General features: G+C 46.4%; 1 protein-coding gene across 1 annotated transcript in view; it reads left to right on the top strand.

Moving 5' to 3' along the window:
* Positions 1–20,288, top strand: part of Ppip5k1 (diphosphoinositol pentakisphosphate kinase 1) — a 44,345-nt gene extending 24,057 nt beyond the window's left edge. The window contains exons 27-32 of the mRNA XM_051144492.1: positions 1,168–1,293; positions 2,001–2,063; positions 5,606–5,788; positions 7,199–7,336; positions 14,110–14,223; positions 19,310–20,288. Of these exons, the coding sequence (XP_051000449.1) occupies positions 1,168–1,293; positions 2,001–2,063; positions 5,606–5,788; positions 7,199–7,336; positions 14,110–14,223; positions 19,310–20,244 (1,559 nt within the window). The 3' untranslated portion in view covers positions 20,245–20,288. The remainder of the gene's footprint in view (positions 1–1,167; positions 1,294–2,000; positions 2,064–5,605; positions 5,789–7,198; positions 7,337–14,109; positions 14,224–19,309) is intronic.
* The last annotated feature ends 767 nt before the right edge of the window (positions 20,289–21,055 follow it).

Below are 21,055 nucleotides of genomic sequence, written 5' to 3'. Positions count from 1 at the left end.
CTGCTTTCTGCCTTAGTAGGGTGTTAGCAAGTAACGGGCATGTCCTACTTTATGAGCAACTGACTTTTCATGTCTTCTGATTTGTGTCCATCTTGATTTCAGAATCTATGTTGTTTGTCTGTGGAAAACAAAACTTCTTTTCCAACCAAATATAGTTAGCCTTGGAGTAAGGAGCTCCTCAGCTCCTGTGCTGTGACTGAGAGCAAAGGAGACGGACTCCTTTTGGATCTGTCTCTTCACCTGTTATATAAAATGAGAAGGAGCCGGGCGTGGTGGCGCACGCCTTTAATCCCAGTACTCGGGAGGCAGAGGCAGGCGGATCGCTGTGAGTTCGAGGCCAGCCTGGTCTACAAAGTGAGTCCAGGATGGCCAAGGCTACACAGAGAAACCCTGTCTCGAAAAACCAAAAATAAATAAATAAATAAATAAATAAAATGAGAAGGTTAAACTAGGCGCTCTCTGAGTCCTTAAGAACCAGGCTTATACTCATAGGTGACAAAAGCCCTGAAGGATGGGATGCCATATGCAGAACTTGAAATTGTGTGCCAGCCAAGTACCCAAACCTCAGTTTCTAGTTTCAGTAAAAGCTTTTCCCTTCTAAACCCACAGGGGGCTAGATTTCTAGGTTCTCAGATTCTCTAGCCACAGTAAAGGGCACTTGCTGAGGGCGGGGCGGGCATGGGCCAGCGAGGTCGTTCAGCTGTAAAGGCACTCAGCACTACCAAGCTTGGTGACTAGAGTTTAATCCCTGGGACCTTGATGGTGGAGAGAGAGGACTGTGTATGGCAAGTTGTCCTTTGACCTCCACGTGTGTGCCATGGCACGCATTCTTCCCCATGCTCCCACACAAAAATTTTAAAAGTCTAGGGAGACCTATTCTTTCAGTAGAGAGCCACCGGGAAAGCACAGTCTACCTCAGTAGCTTTGAACACCTAATAAGACTAACCGTTTTGTAGTGGCCTTTTGTCTCTGCTGTGTAGATCTCCCGGAGAGTTGCTACTTTGCTTGCCTGGTGTGGCTCCGGACAGTAGTGAGCACTCTATGGTTACCTGCGGTAGCTGCACTGTGGTGGTGCTGAGTGGCTGCGTGTGTCTTCATGTTGTACTATGGAGGTGGGTGTTGGGAATGCAGCTTTGCCTGGCTACTAATATGCTCCTGGCCTTGCAGGCTCCCAGTGCACAGGGCTGTTCAGCACTACAGTGCTGGGTGGCTCCTCCAGCGCCCCGAATCTTCAGGACTACGCCCGCAGCCATGGCAAAAAGCTCCCACCTGCCAGTCTAAAGCACCGAGATGGTATGTGGGTGGGTTTTGGGGGGCAACTCTCTCTCTCTCTCTTTCTATAAAACATTTGTCTCCCAGCAAGCATACAGCTCCAGAACATGCTTAAGACGTACTAGCGGCGGCCTCATCCCAAGCTTTCCTCATAGAGAATAAACGGGAGGAGAAGCCAGGACCCCTTCCACCCCTCCATTGCATTCCCTCTCACCATACAAATACTACTTATTTATGCTTATCCCTTCATAATCTCCCACACACAGCCTGGCTGCATTGATTTGTACTCTTTCCTGGATTCTGGCCTGTAGGGTGAGGACCAAGAGGATGACCCATGGTCAGGAGGAATGCAGTGGAGTCTTGGTTAAATTCCAGGGAGTCAGGCTTAGGGATGTGGAGATTGCTCAGCTACGGTGGAAAGATGACATGGAAAGATACTCGGGGAAGGGAGGGAAGTTTCTACACAGATTTTATTTCCAAATGGCTAGGGAAAGTACACGATGGTGAGATTAGGACTGTTTCGTGGGACCATGCTGTGGTAGCCGTGACACCAGCTCCTGAGAGGTTACAACAGAGGAAATAAATGCAGTGTTGCTGTCAGGATCCAAGGGTCGGGGATGGGACCAGAGTACACGACAAGGTGGAGAACCGAGTACACAGTGGGCAGCTCCAGAGTTGAGGGCGGGCACAGGGGTGGGTATAATCCCCGTGATGTCTTTTCTCCCCAGAGCTCTTGTTTGTCCCGGCCGTAAAACGATTTTCTGTGTCGTTTGCAAAGCATCCGACTAACGGTACGTTTGCTTCTGACTCAGCATCATTCCTCCTCCTCATGTCACCTCCAGACACTTAACCCTGAGTTCTGACACTGACTTTGCCTCTCCTTCCACTATATTGGCACCCTGCTTTCTCTGAATGAGCCCGTCACTAAGTGTCCCTCCTGGGACATTTCCCTTGTGACAGCCTTAGCCATGGCTGTAGCCTGGATGGCAACTCAGGGTCTGATTTCCATAATCACCATCATCACCATTACGTCACTTTTGTCAGCATCACCACCGAAACATCAGTTCTGGCTCTCCCTTTCCTATCACATACCCGCAGGCTGTGTGCAGACATAGGAGAGTAGATGTTACCCAGACGGGGCTCAGTTCTTCTCTCCCTGCTGTCTCAGTTTACATCACTGTAATCTTCCTAGTTTATTCTCCAGCCCTTTTGCTGGGCGGATGATGAGTGTGTTCTTGTTTTGGAGCAACTCTATGGTGACTTGGTCAGGGCTTTGGCGCTGGGTGCGTAACTTCCCATCTCCATAGTCCTGCCTCCTGCCGTGTTGTGTACTTTGTGTGGCTCTCACAGTCCTGACATCTGCTTTATGTTTTACTAACCTAGTGCCTGAGCCTAGAAAACAGGAGCCCAGATTGTTTTGGGATAAAAGAAACAACAACAACAACAACTAAAACATAAACAAAAAAGGAAAGGAGAAAGGACTGTACCTTGAGGTTTCTTTCTTTTGTCTCTTTTTCCTTGTTTCTTTCTGGTTGAGCAGTTGGTGCTAGAAGTTGAACCCAGGCATTTGTGTACACTAGCCACATGCTCTGCCAGTGAGCTGGGCCCCAGCCTGGAGTTTTCAGTTTCCATGAGACCAGTTATACCTGTGGCAATGCTATATCAGAGAAGCTGGGAATGAACAGTGAGATGGGAATCCTGGGAAAACTTAGGAATGAGCGCTATTTTAAGAGTATAGAAGTAGGTCTGTGTACATTGCACCATGAAGGGTTATGGTCTCTCTGGGGTATGGCAAGAGAACCGAAGGCCCACGCCCTATTGAACTTTTATATCCTTAGTTTCTTCTCTGTGTTGTATCTTGCCCCCAGGTAAATCCAGTTTTGTTAGATACAGTTTTCTTCTGGTCGAAAGCTGAGACACTCAGAGGAAGGAAAAATTATTCTGATTTCCTGCCTCAGCCCCCACCAGCTGCCTCACCAGTGGCTGGTGTTAGATTGTAGCCTGGTCAGATCATGCACAGCATCTAGACACTGCTGAGGCCTCTCCCTAGGTTGGCCACGCTGTATTTATTCTGTTTCTCTCCACCTCCAGACTCTCTTTTCTGCCTGTGACTGAAGTCCCCATTCACAGTGACATGTCTGTGTTGACCCAGACAGCTTCCCATATCCGTCCCCACAGAGGAGAACTTCATAAGGCTTGCACTTAGAGTCTATAGTCTAGATTAGAAGCTTGGGCATCTGAAATAAGAGCTAATCACAGATCTCATAGTTTCTTAGGTACCATAAGAAAAGACCCAAATTCATAAAACAAATCCTCAAACCTACATCTCCAGTTCTCTGAAGCCTTGGCTAGTAGACTCAGCCACTAAAGAAACAAGAATTAATTTTGCCATAAGAAGGACAGGAAGAAAGACCTGGACAATTCAGGGATAGTGCAGGAGAGCAACCCACGGTCTCTGACAGCGTCACACATCCCCAGGGTTCTTCTAGCCTCCATGTTTTTCTTGTGTTTGAGCTGGGAGGTTAATATGCTTGCAAACCCAGGATCTGGGAGCTTCCTGATGTAATAAGACATTTGGAGCCATGGTATTTGACAAAGAAGACCATCTTGGTGGAATTTAGCCCTTAAGACAACACGAGAGCTCTACCCATGGCCAAGGTCTTGCCTTACTGACTCAGCAATTACAGAGCAGCCCTGTCTATAATTGCTTATGGCAGATTCTTCATAACAGTGTGCCAGCCTCCTGCCCATCACCATCTCCTTGCATGATGTCTGGCTTTGAAACAGCAGCTGAAACAAACAAACAAACACCCCTCCCCCCAAACAAAACAAAACAAAACTGGACCTGGCTTTGGAAGAGAGACAGGGCAAAGCTGTCTCCATACTCTGATGGACGAGCAGGTCCTAGTACAGGATCCCTGCCTCTGTTCCTGCTGAGCTGTCCTGTCCTGTGGCTACAGCCAGCACACGGTATGCTACATCACCAAACTATATGCTGAACTCAGCAAAGCAAATTAATCTAGTGGGAAAACGACAGTGGCTAACCCTCGTCCAGAAGGTCAGAGTGTCCAACAGATTCTTCAGGCTCTTTGTGTTCTGTCATCCCACATAGCTGTGTGCCCATTGGCACAGTCAAGGCTCACTAGACTAGTCCACGAAGGGTTAAGTGCTCTCTCGACACCCAAAACCCAAGCTCTTTGGAAACTAGTCATGGGACCCCCCCCCCAGGTGAAACAGTTCTGACCTAGAGTCATCTTCACCTGCCTTGCACCTCTACCTTCCCTGTACTGACATCCTGCACTCAAGCCTCTGGCTCAGCCTCACGTTAGCTCTTCATCCCCCATATATTTCTCCATGTCTTACGCTGCTGTTCCTCTTGTCCCCCTCATCCCATGGCTTTCGATGCCCTCAACCCTTTGCTGCTGATTCCCAGGCATCCACAGAATTTGCCAAAAGGCTAAGACCATGAGGGATTCCGAATCAAAGCTCTTCCACACACCAGCTGATCAAAGAGCTGTTAGGCTGATCACCAGTGAAAAGAAAACATGAAATTACTCAACTTTTGGCACCAGTGAGGGATTGAGCACCCCACCTCCCCATATTCCAAGACTAAAATGATTATTTGTACAAGAGTAAGCAAAAGGACAGTTAGTCATATTTGTATTCTAAAAGATCAGATTCTGGTTTGTTTTTGATTTTGTTTTTTTCTGTTTTGTTTTGTTTTACCTGCATTGTTTCAAAGGAGACTTACTCCTGGTTTCCTGCCAGCGTTTTGTGCCAGCCACCTGGCACCAGTCCTGTCTATGGCTGGCTTAGACTCTGCATGGCAGCGGGCTTTAGCCTTCCGGAACACTTTCAGTTTTAGAGTTATCTTGACATCCAACATCATTTTGACTTTCTTCTCTGAGTGACTTCGAATCTCTTCGTCTCTGTCCCAACCTCATAAATCCATTTGTCTGAAAAGTGGGCCCTAGGTTTTTATCTAAGATGGATCAGAGATACTGAACTCTAGTCAGGGCTCCTGGCTGCAGAATTGCCAGCTCACCCTTATGCAGCATGACGTAACTGCTCCTCAAGCACTTTCTGGTGCTCACGGAGGAAGGGTATGGCCTGGAGTGATGCGGTCTCATTAATACCTTCTTTGAGCCTCATTGTGTGGTGCCAAGTAAGGGGTGGCCAGTCACTCTGATGCTCTCTCTTTCTTCCTTAGCTTGCCTTGGGTCTAAGCGGCCCCCACTCTGAGTAATGCCTGTGTCAGTCAGTGCCCCCTCACTGTCTCTCCGTCTTCTCTTTATCCTTGTGCTTCCTGTCGTGGTCCCTCTGTCCCCTACAGAGCTGCTGGATGACCAGCACCCTGTGGTCCGGTTGCTGCGCACTTTTTCCTCTGACTGCCCAAGGGGCTGGCCAGTCTCCTTGGATGCCACGCTGGCGCACCACCTGCACCAGTGCTCCTACCACCTGCGCCTCTTCCGGAACTGGCTGCGCTCAGGCCAGGATGACCCCGAGTGCCTCTACGGTACCCCCTGCCACAGGCTGGCTGCTGCCACTACCCTGGCTGGGACTGATTGCTTTGCTTATTGCATTTCTGGCTGGAGAGCCTACCTAGTCCCTGAGGCCATGTGACTTGTGTTAGTTGCTTGACTGGGACTGGGGCCAGGCTGCCTGGGAGCTGTAGCATTGGCTGCTCATCCCCCTTCTAGTCTCCTTTCTTACTTCCCCTAATGCTACCCACTCTGTTCAGCATAGGAGTAATCTCTTGCCCTGGAATCTGGTGTTTTGTTTTACTTACTTTTTAAATCTGTTCTTATCTTTCTAATCTTCTATTACCATCATCTTCAAAACCAAACATTTTTTTCTAACCACTCTGATAAGCTAGTGACTCCTTTGCCCTCCTGCCACTAGATTACAAGGGGAAACCAAGGCACAGGGGCATCAAGTCAACATCAAGACAAACAAAGTGGAGCAGATATGGTAATTTTGAGCAAGGACTCTTACTTACTGGTGAAGAACAGATTAAGTTTTTCTTAGATGGCTCTGCCCTTGTTCTTAGTTCCTTCAGGGAGAAGCATTGGAACCATCGGGGTTGAGAAAGTGCTCGGGACATGTTCTTGACCCTTCAGCAGGAGCATCTTTTTTTTTTTTTTCATTACTAGTCCTAGGAGTAGGGTTATCCATTGGTGTCTGCCTTTGAGACTTGTAGACCTGTATTATATGGCTTTTTTTTTTTTCCGGGGGCAAGGGTTGCCTCATTTTCTTGGTAGAACAGAGGAAGCCTGGCAAGCCCAGGATGTTACAGTAGAGCATAAGGAAAGGGCTTTGATGTGATGGAAATGACCAAGAAAGAAGCTCCGTCCCCGCCCTGCTCATGCATGTGGTCCTCCTCTGCCGAGCTTCACGTGCTGCACGCTCCCCAGTTTGCATCCCAGTGTTCTAGCCCTTCTGCCCCCATCCTAAATCTGCATGAACCCATCCTCAGATTCCATGCCCTTCTCCTTAATCTGTTTTTTTTCTTCATGATCCCTGAAATCTGCTGTTCCTTCCAAGCTCCATGACCCGCTGCCTTATGTTAGATCTACAATTTCAACCTCTTGCCTCTTGATCCCTGTTTTACTTCCCCAGAAAGCACAAGAGCCTTGATTGTGCTCTTGCTAGTCCACAGGGCACTGTAGACTCTCCATAGGTAGCGGGAAAGGTGATTTGATTATCTGGAGGCTTTAACAGGTGGACATTTTAGGAAAATTGGAGATGAGATAAATAGACTTCCTGAAGGGCTCCAAAGAGTTCCTTCTCCTGGAGATCTTGAATACCCCATACTCTAAAAGCCACGCCTCTCCTGATGGCTCTCAGGGACTGTCCATCCCTCCTTGGCCAGCTGGAGTGTGTTTGGTGGGAATAGCCCTGACTTTGTTCATCTCTTTCCCAACAGGATTTGAAGGGTGCTCCATGGTACCTACCATCTACCCCCTGGAAACACTGCACAATGCCCTTTCCTTGCGGCAAGTGAGTGAGTTCTTAACTAAAGTCTGCCAGCGCCACACTGATGCCCATGCACAGGCGTCTGCAGGTATGGGAAGTGCTGTCTGTATCTCTAGCTCCACCTCCATACCTATAATGCATAGAACATGAGAAAATAATGACTTTCAAATGGGGGCAGGACAGATGCCTCCGCAGCTAAGGGTGCTTGCTGCCCTTGCGGAGGACCAGAGTTCTCTCCCCAGGACAGTCACATCAAGTGCTTCACAGTCACCTGTAAATCCAGCTTCAGAGAATCTGACACCCTCTTCTGGCCACTGTGGGCACTGAAACACATCCACACATATAAACACAGATGCATCCAAAGTAAAATAAAACTGGAAATAGGAAGTTGAGAATTTAACTCAATGACAGAGTGTTTGCCAAGCAAACACAAAGCCCTAGGCTCAGTACTCAGCACAAGGAGTTGGGGAAGACAGAGAGAGAGAGAGAGAGAGAGAGAGAGAGAGAGAGAGAGAGTGTTGGGGTGCTATGGAGATGGCTCAGTGAATACAGAGCTTGTGCTGTAACCATAGCATTTGAATCTGAGTCTAGCTGGTCTACATAATGAGTTCTAGGACAGCCAGGGCTACACAGAGAAACCCTGTCTCAAAACCCAACTGCTCTTGAAGAGGGGCCAAATTCAATGACCCGCATCCATGTATGATGGTCCATAACTACCTATAACTCCAGTTCCTGGGAATCTAACACCCTCTTTTGGCCTCAGAGGGCACCAGCATTCCTGCATATAACTACTACCCAGACACAAACAGACACGCACACACACGCACACCATACAATTTTAAAATAAAATAAAGGGCTGGAGAAATGGCTTAGTGGTTAAGAGCAGTTGCTGCTCTTGCACAAGACCAAAGTTCAATTCCCGGCACCCACATCAGGCTTCTCACAACTTCCTAAAACTCCAGTTCTGTAGACTCCTCTTCTGTTTTCTGCAGGCAGTTTCATGCCCATGATGGACATATAGATGTAGGCAAATATAAACATAATTCTTAATTTAAAAAATAATAAATCTTTAAAAAGAATAAGGTAAAAATAATAAAATAAATAAAAAGAATAAGGTAAGGAAGCATCCCTATAGACCCAACACTAGGTAAGCAGACACAGACATATCCTGGGGGCTTGTAAGCCACCCCACCTACCTACTTGGCTAGTTCCAGACCAGTGAAGGAAACTGTCTCAAAAAGAAAAAAATGTGGAGGCACTGATGGTGCCAAAGGAAGGACACCCAAGGTTGTCTTCTGGCCTCATCATGTACACACACACACACACACACACACACACACACACACACACACACACACACAAACACATGTGCACTAACATACATGGATAGTTAACGAAATATGGAGGTTTAGGAAGCCAAGAGACATGACCCAAACCAAAGAACACAGGGCTGTTGGCAGCAGAGATTGCGTGGTCACTTGGCTCTTAGGATTTGAGCTATCAAAATAGGCAGATTGCTCTTGATCATTTTGGTGGCCTCTATTTGTTTTCTTGTATAAGCTGTGACATGATCTGTCCTAGATTTCTGTCTATTTTCACAAATGCCATGGTAATAGCAACTTGAGGAGAAAGAGTGTATTTCATCTTATATCATGAAGGGAATCAGGGAGGAATGCATGGCTGGAACCTGGAGGCAGGGACTGAAGCAGAGACCACGGAGGAGTGCTGACTGCTGGCTTGCTCTCTGGCTTCACATTCAGCTACCTTTCTCTTATTTTCATTTGTCTGTCTATTTGTTTATTTTATATGTGATAGGTTAACAGAATGAGCTAGTGGTAAGATGAATATATATATGCAGGTTTCTTGGGGGAGGGAGGGAGGGAGAGATATGGGGGCAAGGGAAGAGGAAGAGAGTGAGGAAAGAGAGAGAAAAAGACGACAGGGGAATCAAAATGTCTGGATTATATAGTGAAGAGCCTCTGGGAGAGGGGAAGCCCCGCCCCTGGGCCAGGGAACCAGGGAAGAGGGCAGGGTGTGCCAGCCACGCCTCGCAGCAGGCAGGGACCTAACAATATGTGTGAGTGTTTGCCTGCATGTATATAGGTGTACCTTATATGTGTCTGATACCTGTAAAGGTCAGGAAGGGAGGTCAAATCCTCTGGAACTGGAGTCACAGATAGTTGTGAGCCACCATATAGGCTCTGAGAACAGAACCCGAAGTCCTTTGCAAGAGTAACAAGTGGTCTTAACCACTGAGCCACCTCTCCAGCCCTTAGGTTCCCTTTCTTATACCTCCTAGGACTACCTGCCCTGAGGTGGCACTGCCCATGTAAGCTGGGCCCTCCCGTGTCAGTCGTTAAGAAAATGATCTGCAGACTTTCCTTCAGGCTGCTCTAGTGGAGCCATTTTCTCAGTTGAGGTTCCCTCTTCCCAGATGGCACTAGCTGTGTCAAGTTGACAAAAAACAAAACCTAAATGACACAGAGCATTGATGCTGCTGGTAAAACATTTCTTTTTAGTAAGGTGGTTGACATGCAGTGTATTGAAGTTCATGATCCAGCTGGGCTCCTGGCTACCACATAGTTCAGTTTGAATCTATAAATTTGCCATTGAAAACATTTCAAGAAAGACCGTGTGCTTCTGGCCTAGGCTCCCCCCTGAGAGAGTGGGGAGGGGTGTGTGGGGACCATGGCACATGTGTCAAGGCCAAAGGACAACATCCAAGAGTTGCTTCACTCCTTCTGTCATGTGGGTCCCAGAGATGGCACTGATTCCCCCTTGTTTACATCTTGAGGCAGAAGAGCCTCTTGCAGCTACGCAGTGAGCTGTATAAGGAAATAGTTTTGTATGCTGCAGTGGAAGTGTGTGTTTTATTTAACTTTTTAATGGAAAATAGGTCAAGAGAATGTTTTTTTTCCTTTCATTCATCTGGGCTTCATTTTTAAAACCTTTAAGAAGAAAACAAAGCAAAACAAAACAAACCAGGAGCTGATATACTTGATCTGCTAGCCTCAGGGAGGAAGTCTGAGTCAGCCTGGGTTTAGCGGCTCTGTGACAGGAGGCTGGGGCTAGCTGATGTGTCCTGTTCGTGTTGGAGAGTGTCCATCGCATGGGCCTCTGCCCTAAGATGTCACTTTTCTAGTTAGTGTCAGCCACACAGGTTTTCTGAACTGGGTCAGGCCTGCTTAGTTATTGTTTTTTATGAAATTTAAGTATAGGAAAGCAAATAAAAGAATAGTTTGTGAGGAAAAAAAATAATAGTTAGGCAACCACAAAGACATAGAAGTGGCTTTAACAACATACAATTGGGGCCAGCGGGGTGGCTTACCTGCTAATGATGTGAATGTGATCCTGGGACCTAGATGATATGAAGAAACCAACTCCCCTAAGTTCTTCCCTCACCTTTACCCACGTGCTTTAGATTGTACACACACACACACACACACACACACACACACACACACACACACACACACACACACACACACACACACCTCAGCAATTAAGAGCACTGGCTGCTCTTTTCAGAGGACCTGGGTTTGAGTCCCAGCATCCACATAGCAGGTTACAACCATGTGTAACTCCAGTTTTTGTGAATCTGAAGCCCTCTAAAAGTCTCTTCAGGCACTAGGCATGCATGCATGTGGCGCACAGAGATAACATGTGGGCAAAACATATATATACATAAAGTTAAATTTAAAACATTGGAGAGCAATCTAAGAGCACACTTAACCTCTGACCTCCACATGAGTGCATACACACACATGTACTATGTGAACATACATGCATACACATACACAAAATGAGAAAAAAAGAATATGGCTTGTTTCTTTGTTTGTTTGTTTTTCGAGACAGCCTGCCTGTCTCTGTAACAGCTCTGTGACAGTCTCTGGAACTCTCTTTGTGGATCAAGTTGGCCTCGAACTCACAGAGATCCACCTGCCTCTGCCTCTGCCTCTGCCTCCTGAGTGCTGGGATCAAAAGCAGGTCCAGGACAGCCATGACTACACAGGGAAACCCTGTCTCAAGAAAAGAAAGAAAGAAAGAAAAGAGAGAAAGGAAGGAAGAAAAGAAAAGAAAGAAAAAACAAAAGAAAGAAAGAAAGAAAATGCCCTACATGCTTGCCTGCAGCCCGGTCTTGTGGTGGCATCTTCTCACCTGAGGCTCCCGTCTCTCAGATGAGTCTAGTCTGGGTCAAGTTAACCTAAAACTGCCAGCACAATGATGCACTCTCGTAATCCTAGTACTTGGGCAACTGAAACAGGTGGATTCCCAGAAGTTCAAAGCCAGCCTGGGCTACACAGTTCTAGGCCACACAGACTGCAGAATGATGCAACATCACAAATGAACAAAGAATGCCAGGTGGTGGTGGCACACACCTTTGATACCAGCACTTCGTTTTTGGTGGGTTTTGTTTGTTTGTTTGGGTTGGTTTGGTTTTTCGAGACAGGGTTTCTCTGTGTATCCTTGCCTGTCCTGGAACTCTCTCTGTAGACGAGGCTGGCCTCGAACTTACAGTGATCCACCTGCCTCTGCCTCCCGAGTGCTGGGATTAAAGGCATGCGCCACCATGCCCAGCTGATCCCAGCACTTGGGAGGCAGAGGCGGTGGGTCTCTGTGAGTTCGAGGCCAGCCTCGTCTACAGAGAGAGTTCCAGGACAGGCAAGGATACACAGAGAAACCCTGTCTCAAAAACACAAAACAAAAGATGAACAAAGAAAAACAGTGTAGTATTATTGCATGAACTAATAGGCTAAAGAAACAAAATTGAAAAATCTATAAACTGATGAAATTGACATTTCAAAATACTGAGTAAAAGATAATATTTTTTAATAAATAAAGTAGGTCTAAGTGACAAAAATTAAAATCAAGTACACACTTCATATTTTCCTGGATAAACTCTATATGGATGAGATACCTGAGTGTAAAAATGAATGGCAGAGGGATCCAGGGCCTTGTTGTTCCTGAGAAACACACACACACACACACACACAGTAAAAACTGTTGAGATGTACTTGTGTCAGTACTCCAGGTTATAGTGAAAGTCTGACGGGCAGTGGGAAAACGCTGCATTAAGTAAGAGGCAGCCTGGCGAGGGGCTGTGGTTAAGTGGTAGAGCACGTGTTTAGCATGTGGGTCTCTAGCAGCACACACAGAACTACTTATTAATTTAAAGCAGTTTAAAGGCACCTGAAATGGAAGAAAAGGATGGAAGCGCTGCTGTTGTTCTTGCTCACCTTCCACCCCTAGTTTGGGTGCGGGTTGTTGTTGTTGTTGTTGTTGTATAATGTGTGGGTTGAGGGGTTATATGTATCAGGTGCCCTGGAGTCGGAGGCACAGGCGGCTGTGAGCCACCCTGTGAGGGTGCTAGGAATGGAACTTGGGTCATCTGGAAGAGCAGAGTCATCGCTCCAGCCCCTGATGAAGATGACAGCCATGATCTCAGGAGGGACCGTGGTTTCTGATCCCAGTTGGGCACAGCAAGCAGATCTTAGTCTCAAAGGAAAAGGCAAAGAGAATTAGAACCTATTTAGAAAAGTAATAGACAAAACCTTCAAATTTAACAAAAGACCTGATTTTTTTTTGGTTTGGTTTGGTTTTTTGGTTTTTGTTTTGTTTTTTTATTTTTTGAGACAGGGTTTCTCTGTGTAGCTGTCCTATACTCACTTTTGTAGATTCACAGAGATCCGCCTGCCTCTGCTTCCCTGAGTGCTGGGATTATAGGTGTGTGCTTAAGACTTCAATTTTTATTTCTAAATAGTTCAACCAAATCCAACAGGATGTGCACAAAGTGATCCACACCAAAATACATAAAATCCAGATGGTCATAAGACAGAAATATAAAAAATATATATATTATATATATATATATATATATAATATATTTTTTCTTTTTTTTTTTTTTTTAATTTTCACGATAGGGTTTCTCTGTGTAGCCTTGGCTGTCCTGGACTCACTTTGTAGACCAGGCTGGCCTCGAACTTACAAAGATCCGCCTGCCTCTGCCTCCAGAGTGCTGGGGATTAAAGGATTAAAGGCTAGTATCACCACACTTGGCTGGGTTTTGTTGTTGTTGTTATTTTGTTTTGTTTTGTTTTGAGACAGAGTCTCTGTATGTAGTTCTGGCTATCCTGGAACTCACAGAGATTCACCTGCCGGGTTCTGGGATTACAGGTGTGCAAAACACCACAGCTGGCAGAAGACAGAACATTTTGAAAGCAGAAAGAGAGGATTAAATTTTCATTTTAAAGCAACTTCACAAAAACTTTTTTTTTTTTTTAAACAGTTACCTATTTGGGGGATGAGAGACATATGGAAGGCAGAGGACACCTTGCAGGGGTCAGGTCTCTTTTCACCTTGTGAGTCCTGGAGGTCAAACTCTAGTCATTGGCCTTAGCAGCTAGCTCCTTAACTCTGAACCATCATCTACTTCTTTAAAAATGTTTGATATCATACTTTCTTTTATATAGAATCAAAAATGTGTATGTGTATGACACGAATGCAGAAGGGTATCTATTTAGTGGAATATAGGGGACCAAGTGGAGGGACAGGAGAGTGTGATGGGGGTGGCAAATAAACATGAACAAATTATAATAATGCATATGTATGGAAACGCCATAATTTTTTTTGAAACGCCATAATTAAACCCATTATTTTATATACAAGCAAATGAATAAATGTATATTTGGAAAGAACTGTAAAATTTAAAAAATGACAAAGGTTTGGGTCATGGTTTCTAGGGTAAATTTCTTCTCAGTGAGAGGGAGGGTAAAGTGACCTGGACTTGGGTTGAGAACCTGTGACACCTGGATTATTTGTCATGTGTCTTTATTCATGAGTCTCTTCCCTCCGCCCACACAGCCCTCTTTGACTCTATGCACAGCAAGCAGGCCTCAGACAGCCCATTCCCCCCACCCCGGGCTCTTCACTCGCCACCCCTGCAACTTCCACTTCGTTCTGAAAAGCCACCTTGGTGTAAGTAAACTTTTTTTATTTTCCTAATCAAAAGCCAAGACGGGTGGAGGGATAGGTGAGAAAGAGACCTATCCCATGAGAGTTAAGGTGAGGGTTAAAATACCAGGAGTGGGGCTGAAGAGATAGCTCAGCAGTTTCAGCAGTTAAGAGCACGGAAAACTTTTCCAGAGAGCCGGGTGTGGTGGCGCATACCTTCAATCCCAGCACTTGGGAGGCAGAGGCAGGTGGATCACTGTGAGTTTGAGGCCAGCCTGGTCTACAAAGTGAGTCCAGGACAGCCAGGGCTACACAGAGAAAACCTGTCTTGAAAAACAAAAACAAACAAACAAACAAACAAACAAACAAAAAAGACTCTTCCAGAGGACCTGAGTTTGATTCCCAGTGCCCACAGCCTGTGCCTCACAGGCTCACAGCTGCCTGTAACTTCAGTTCCAAGGGAATCTGACATCTCTGGCTTCTGCAGACAGACAGACAGACAGACAAATACACACACACACACACACACACACACACATGCACACACACATGCACACGCACACACGCACACACACACACACACACACACACAATTTAAAAAGTAATAAAAACGGGGCAGTGGTGCTGCACGCCTTTTATCCCAGCACTCAGGAGGCAGAGGCAGGGGAATCTGTGAGTTCGAGGCCAGCCTGGTCTACAGAGTGAGTCCAGGCTACACGGAGACACCCTGAGAACAACAACAAGGACGTGAGGAGCTGGGTACCTTGGCTCACTAGGGAGGCAGAAGTAGCATTGCTTCAGGCCAGCGTGAGCTACACAGTAAGCCACTTAAAAAGAAAAAGATAGGAACGACCATTGTGGGAAGCAGTCTCTCCTGTGCGCTTTCCAACCTAAAGCAAAACATCTGCTCATCTCTGCCCACCAGCCCCTTCAAGACAGTGATCTGAAGGACCTTTTATATAAACAGGGGCGAGACTCTTCAGCTGATTTCCCTGTTGGCCTCTCTCCAGTGTTCCCTGCTGATGGCTAGAAGACAGCCTAGGCACATAGACGTATACAGAGCCACTGAGAGCAAGAAACACACGTGTCAGTCAGCTTTGGCACGGGCTATACCTCCAGCACATAGAGGCAGGGGCTGAAGGTCACTGAGGCCAGCGAAGGGCTAATGGAGCAAGACTGTCTCAAAACACAAAACAAAAGAACAACAAGTAGAAGAAAGAAACTAGACCCTGCTACTTCAGTGACCCTCCTTCAGTGTCGGCTCTCACATAGTTGCTGACTTGAGGGGCTGCTTTCCCCCACGTGTCTGCGTCATCTTTAACCTGCCTCAGATTGTTCTTGGTGACAGTATGAACAGTGTCTGCAAAGAGTTCTTAGGGTTGGGCAGCAGTGGTAGACAGGCTCCAGCGAGGAACAAACACTTCCCTTAGCATCCTGTCTGCAGGAAGGACTGGGAGCACACACGCCCTCCATGGATAGCGTGAGGCGAAGCTCCACATTTCAGCACTGCCTTCTAGCGCCTTGTACGAGGACGAAACTTTGGGTTGTTTTGTTTTACCTAAAGATGGAAGATTACAATAGAATTCCCAAATGACAATTCTCCAGTCCTTTTGTTTGTTTGTTTGTTTTGTTTGTTTTGTTTTCTGAGACAGGGTTTCTCTGTGTAGCCTTGGCTGTCCTAGACTCACTTTGTAGGCCAGGGAGGCCTCGAACTTACAGTGATCCACCTACCTCTGCCTCCCGAGTGCTGGGATTAAAAGCATGCACCACCACTCCTGGCAAGTCTCCTGTCTTTTTTCAGGGGGGGTGTGGATGTCACAGACATCAGTGCAGCTTTTGTAGAAATCTTGGACTTTATTCCAGGGAAAAGGTGCATATACAACCAATCACAATGATCTTACATACGATTCATGGCATTCACAGAAGCCATCCATGGACCTAGGTCAGGTGTGGTGGTGCACACCTTTGATCCCAGCCTCCCAGGGATGCAGAGACAGACAGATCTCTGAGTTTGAGGCCAGCCTGATCTACAGAGTGAGTTCAAGGCCAGCCAAGGCTACACAGAGAAAGCCTGTCTTAAAACTTAAAACAAAACAAAAAACTAGAAAAATTTAAAAAATAATAAAAATAATGAGGACCTTAAAGTCTTCGATTAATCTATAGAAAGAGGTGGCTTCTAGTAGTGAAGGCTTCCCTTTTATAAATGTCATATATTTATCAATGGAATTTCAACTATACAGTAAAGCACTATGGTATCAATAATGGCAGGTTGTGGAAACAGGAAACACTTAAATACATTGTACCTGAGAGACTCTGGACATGGACTGAGTTTAAGATTTTCTACTTCCTCTACTCCATCTCATCCATAAAGGAGCAGAGAAGACAGAGCGGCAGTGGGGAGGTTGTGGTTTGGACCCAACAAAGTTTTAAAGACACAGTGTGTTTCCGGTATGGACACCTCATTGGAGATGTTCGCCAGGGAAAGTCTGTTACATGGTGGAGATAAGAAAGAAAAAGGAGCAAGGCCAGCTTTCCTTAGTTAGAAGGAGCCTTGATATCCAGGAAGTGGTCTCTCTCCTGTGAGGCACGGAGCTCAGATAGGAGCAGAAGAGGGAGAAGGCTACAAGTCTCTTTACCCCACCCCCCAGGAGATAGAGAAAAGGCACCATGGGTGTGAGGTGAGTGTACACTGAGGACAAGCTCTTGGTGACAGAAAACAGTTTCATCCTCGTACAAGGCGCTAGAAGGCAGTGCTGAAATGTGGAGCTTCGCCTCACGCTATCCATGGAGGGCGTGTGTGCTCCCAGTCCTTCCTGCAGACAGGATGCTAAGGGAAGTGTTTGTTCCTCGCTGGAGCCTGTCTACCACTGCTGCCCAACCCTAAGAACTCTTTGCAGGCACTGTTCATACTGTCACCAAGAACAATCTGAGGCAGGCTAAAGATGACGCAGACACGTGGGGGAAAGCAGCCCCTCAAGTCAGCAACTATGTGAGAGCAGATACCAAAAGGGTCACCGAAGTAGCAGCCTCTAGTTAGTTAGTTAGTTTGTTTGTTTGTTTCTGATGAGGAGGAGTAGGAAGAGGGGGAACGGGTTTATTTCATATTAGACATTTAGGCCACAGTCCATCACTAGGCAAGTCAGGGAGGACCCCAAGGCAGGACCTGAAGCAGAAGCCACGAAGGAGCTCTGTGTCATCACTTGCTCAGCCTGATTTTGCAGAGCGTTTGGGACCACCAGCACCGGGGTGCAACCTTTGGGAGCTCATTGTGCACACATAGGAAGGTTAACCAGTTTTGGTTATTTATTTTTTTTCATTTATTTATTTATTTGTTAGTTTGCTTTACAGCTGCTCTAGTTTCTTCCATCTATTTGTTGTTCTTTTCTAGTGTTCTCATTTATAGGCTTACTTTTCTTTTCTACCTTGACTCGAACTTGCCAGGTAGCCTAGGCTGAACTTGAACTTTCAGTGCTCTGTGGTACTAGCTAGGGTTAAAGGTCCCAGCTGCCATGTCTCACTCTTGATTTGTGAAGGATTTCTACATTCTCTTGCTTTCTTATTTTTTGAGATATCTCTTACTCAGAAATACACTGATTATATATATATATATATATATTGTTTTGTTTTGTTTTTTGTTTTGTTTTTCAAGACAGAGTTTCTCTGTATAGCTTTGGCTGTCCTGGACTCCCTTTGTAGACCAGGCTGACCTCAGACTCAGTGATCCACCTGCCTTTGCCTACCAAGTGCTGGGATTAAAGGCGTGCGCCACCACTGCCCAGCCACACTGATTATTTTAAAGAATGATTCTTTAATTGATCTTACAAAAGGTCAAGAACTGATTAAAGAAGGGTGCCTCGCCTGGCGTGGTGGCACACACCTTTAATCCCAGAACTCGGGAGGCAGAGGCGGGTGGGTTGCTGTGAGTTCAAGGCCAGCCTGGTCTACAAAGTGAGTCTAGGACAGCCAAGGCTACACAGAGAAACCTTGTCTGAGGGGGCAGGGGAAGAAGGGTACCTAACAAAAGGCAACCATCACATTCAATTAAGAGTGGTTCTTTCAGGGGCTGGAGAGATGGCTCAGAGGTCTAGAGGTCCTGAGTTCAATCCCCAGCAACTACATGGTGGCTCACAACCGTCCGTAATGTGATGTGATGCCCTCTTCTGGCCTGCAGGTATACATGCAGGCAGAGCACTGTATACATAATAAGTAAATAAATCTTTTTTTTTTTTTAAAGGCATTCTTCAGCAGGTTGTGGTGGTGCACACCTTTAATCCCAGCACTCAGGAGGCAGAGGCAGGCAGATCACTGTGAGTTCGAGGCTAGCCTGCTCTACAAAGTGAGTCCAGGACAGCCAAGGCTACAGAGAGAGAGAAAGATAGAGGAACAAACAAACAAAAAACAAAAACAAAAGAGCCGCTCTTTCTTTTTTGTTTGTTTTTGTTTTGATACACAGTCTCATACCTTTTCTTTGACTTGCTATGTATAGCTGAGGATGACCTTGAACTTCTGATACTCCTACCTACCCGGTGCTGAGATTACAGATGTGCACCACCATTCCTGGTTTATGCACTGCTGAGTTCTGTGCATGGTAGGTGGCACTCTACCACTGAGCCACACTCACGGTCCCTTCAGTTGGGAATATTCCAACAAAGTAATATTGTCCTCATCTTTTCCCCTTCTGCCTATCCATATCTTCACACTATATATATAGAACTAGAAATTACGGAAATGGAAGCTGATAGTCAGTATTTAAGTATTTCCCATAGTTTTGATGTGTAACAGGAATTATGAACCATTGAGACAAAATGTTCACACGCATCCAAAGCAGGAAGGAGGAGCCGTGGAAATTCGGAGTTGGGATCAGAGAGTATCTATAAAAATTAGGTGAAGAGGTGTTATTCTCCTGAATCTTAGATGAGCCTTAGCATTGAGGCCAGTGTGACCATTCCTGCACTGAGTGAGCTCATGTATCTACTGCAGAGAGGAAGAGTTTGGACCCTCCTCCAAAACACGGGCAGCAACGCAGATGTGTTCTAGCGTTAGTGTGCATGCACAGATAGCGCTGCATCTCCCAGCTTGTTTGACTTGACCCTCTAACTTTGCTTTATAGACAGCAGTGGTCCTTCCAGCACTGTGTCCAGTGCTGGTCCTTCCTCTCCTACAGCAGTGGATGGAAACTCACATTTTGGCTTCAGTGATCAGTCCTGTGTAAATACACACATGACAGGAGAAAACCAAGGCCTTGGGCTGCTCCAGGAGACTGCTGGAGATGGAACAGAAGAGTTCTCCATAGAAAGACAGCCAAAGCTTGCTGAACCACATCAGTCCCCTCAAGAGACACCTGTGGAAATCTGCCCTCTAGGAGGCCAGGGTATCACTGAGGAGGTCATCGAGACAAGCCAGGAGGTCCCAGACATCACCCAGCCATGCCATGACACCCTTGAGGAGGTTGGCCAGCGTAACCAGGAGGTCCCAGACATCAGCCAGCTGTTGCTGAAAAACCATGACCCTGCTACCAACTCATGTCAGCCATGCCGGGAACTCTCTCAGAAAGTTTATGAGGAAGTTTGCGAGCTTTGTCAAGACAATCCTGAAGAGAGTAACCAGCTCTACCAGGAAGTCTCAGTAGAGCTGGGCAGGATGGTCCATGGATTCTCTGTAAGCGTTGGTAGAACCATCCAGGAAACCCTTATGGAAATTGGCAGGCCAACCCCAGAGATCCCCAAAGAAATTAGCCCGCCATGCGAGGAGTTCTCTGTGGAGGTTGGCATGCTGGCTCAGGAGGACCCAGCTATCACAGAGTTATCTCAAGACATCCTTGAGGCCAACAAACCCTCCCAAGAGCTCACTGAGGAGGCTGATCTGCAGGCTCAGGAGGTCTCTGAGGAGATTGATCAGGATTCTGGGGTGGTCCCTGAGGTGGTTGACGAGCTGCCTAGTGAAGCTATCCCCCAAATTCAGTATCTGTCTAGTGATATAAACACTGAAAGCCAGTCTCTGGCCCACGACCAGCACTCACCGCTTCCACCAGCAACATGTAATTAGTCGCTTTCTCCTTGGTGTCACACTCTGTCAGCCATTTAAGCCAGCAGCCTTTCTGTTGGATAACACACAGAAAGAGCCCAGAACAAGGCCTGGGCTCACACCAGAGGTGTTGGAGGAAGTAGGTCTTTTGGCATGAAACATACTTATGCCAGAGCTTTTGCCTGAGGAGGAGCCTATTTATGTTCAGTACAGCTGTCGGCTCTTCACTTGGCCATGGAGTGGGAAATTGTAGATCGTTCATGGAAATGCCACTTAACTGCTGAAGATACCATTGAAGGGACAGCAGTGGAAGGTGGCAGAGTCTCTACTTGTTGAGTGAAATAGTCACAACCTTTTAAGGTACCCTCAGACCACATGTGCATTCAAGGGAACTCTGGTCTCCACTATCACAGGCAAGCCCAGGATAGCCACCTGACATGCCCAGAAAACAGAGTCCCTTCTCAAAAATGTCTGTTGTGGCCACTTGTGGTTTAGACTGGGCTTGTGGGTGTTTCCATATAATTGCCAAGTGCTCCCTCTGCCCTAGTCCTGCTCCTGTGGACATCGACTCTAGAGGAAAGTAGAAATTAGATTGTCGTGTGACTTCAGAGTGACACTTAGAATGCTCTGGGAGATTTGGATCAATCTATGAAGCTAGGCCTCCTTTTGTTGTGAGGCTGTTGAGTTTAGAAGATGCTATAGAAGAGAGAATCAAGTTCTATTTTAGGCAATTATCAGAGATCAATGTTGTACAGACATGAGCAAAGATTTAATATATATATATATATAAACATATATATTTCTGTATTTGCCAGGGGCAGACTGGCCAAAG

This window comes from Acomys russatus, chromosome 4, assembly GCF_903995435.1.
Source record: "Acomys russatus chromosome 4, mAcoRus1.1, whole genome shotgun sequence".
Lineage (NCBI taxonomy): Eukaryota > Metazoa > Chordata > Mammalia > Rodentia > Muridae > Acomys > Acomys russatus.
The sequence above is the reverse complement of the archived record's forward strand: the minus strand, read 5'-3'. Positions and strand labels throughout refer to the sequence as shown.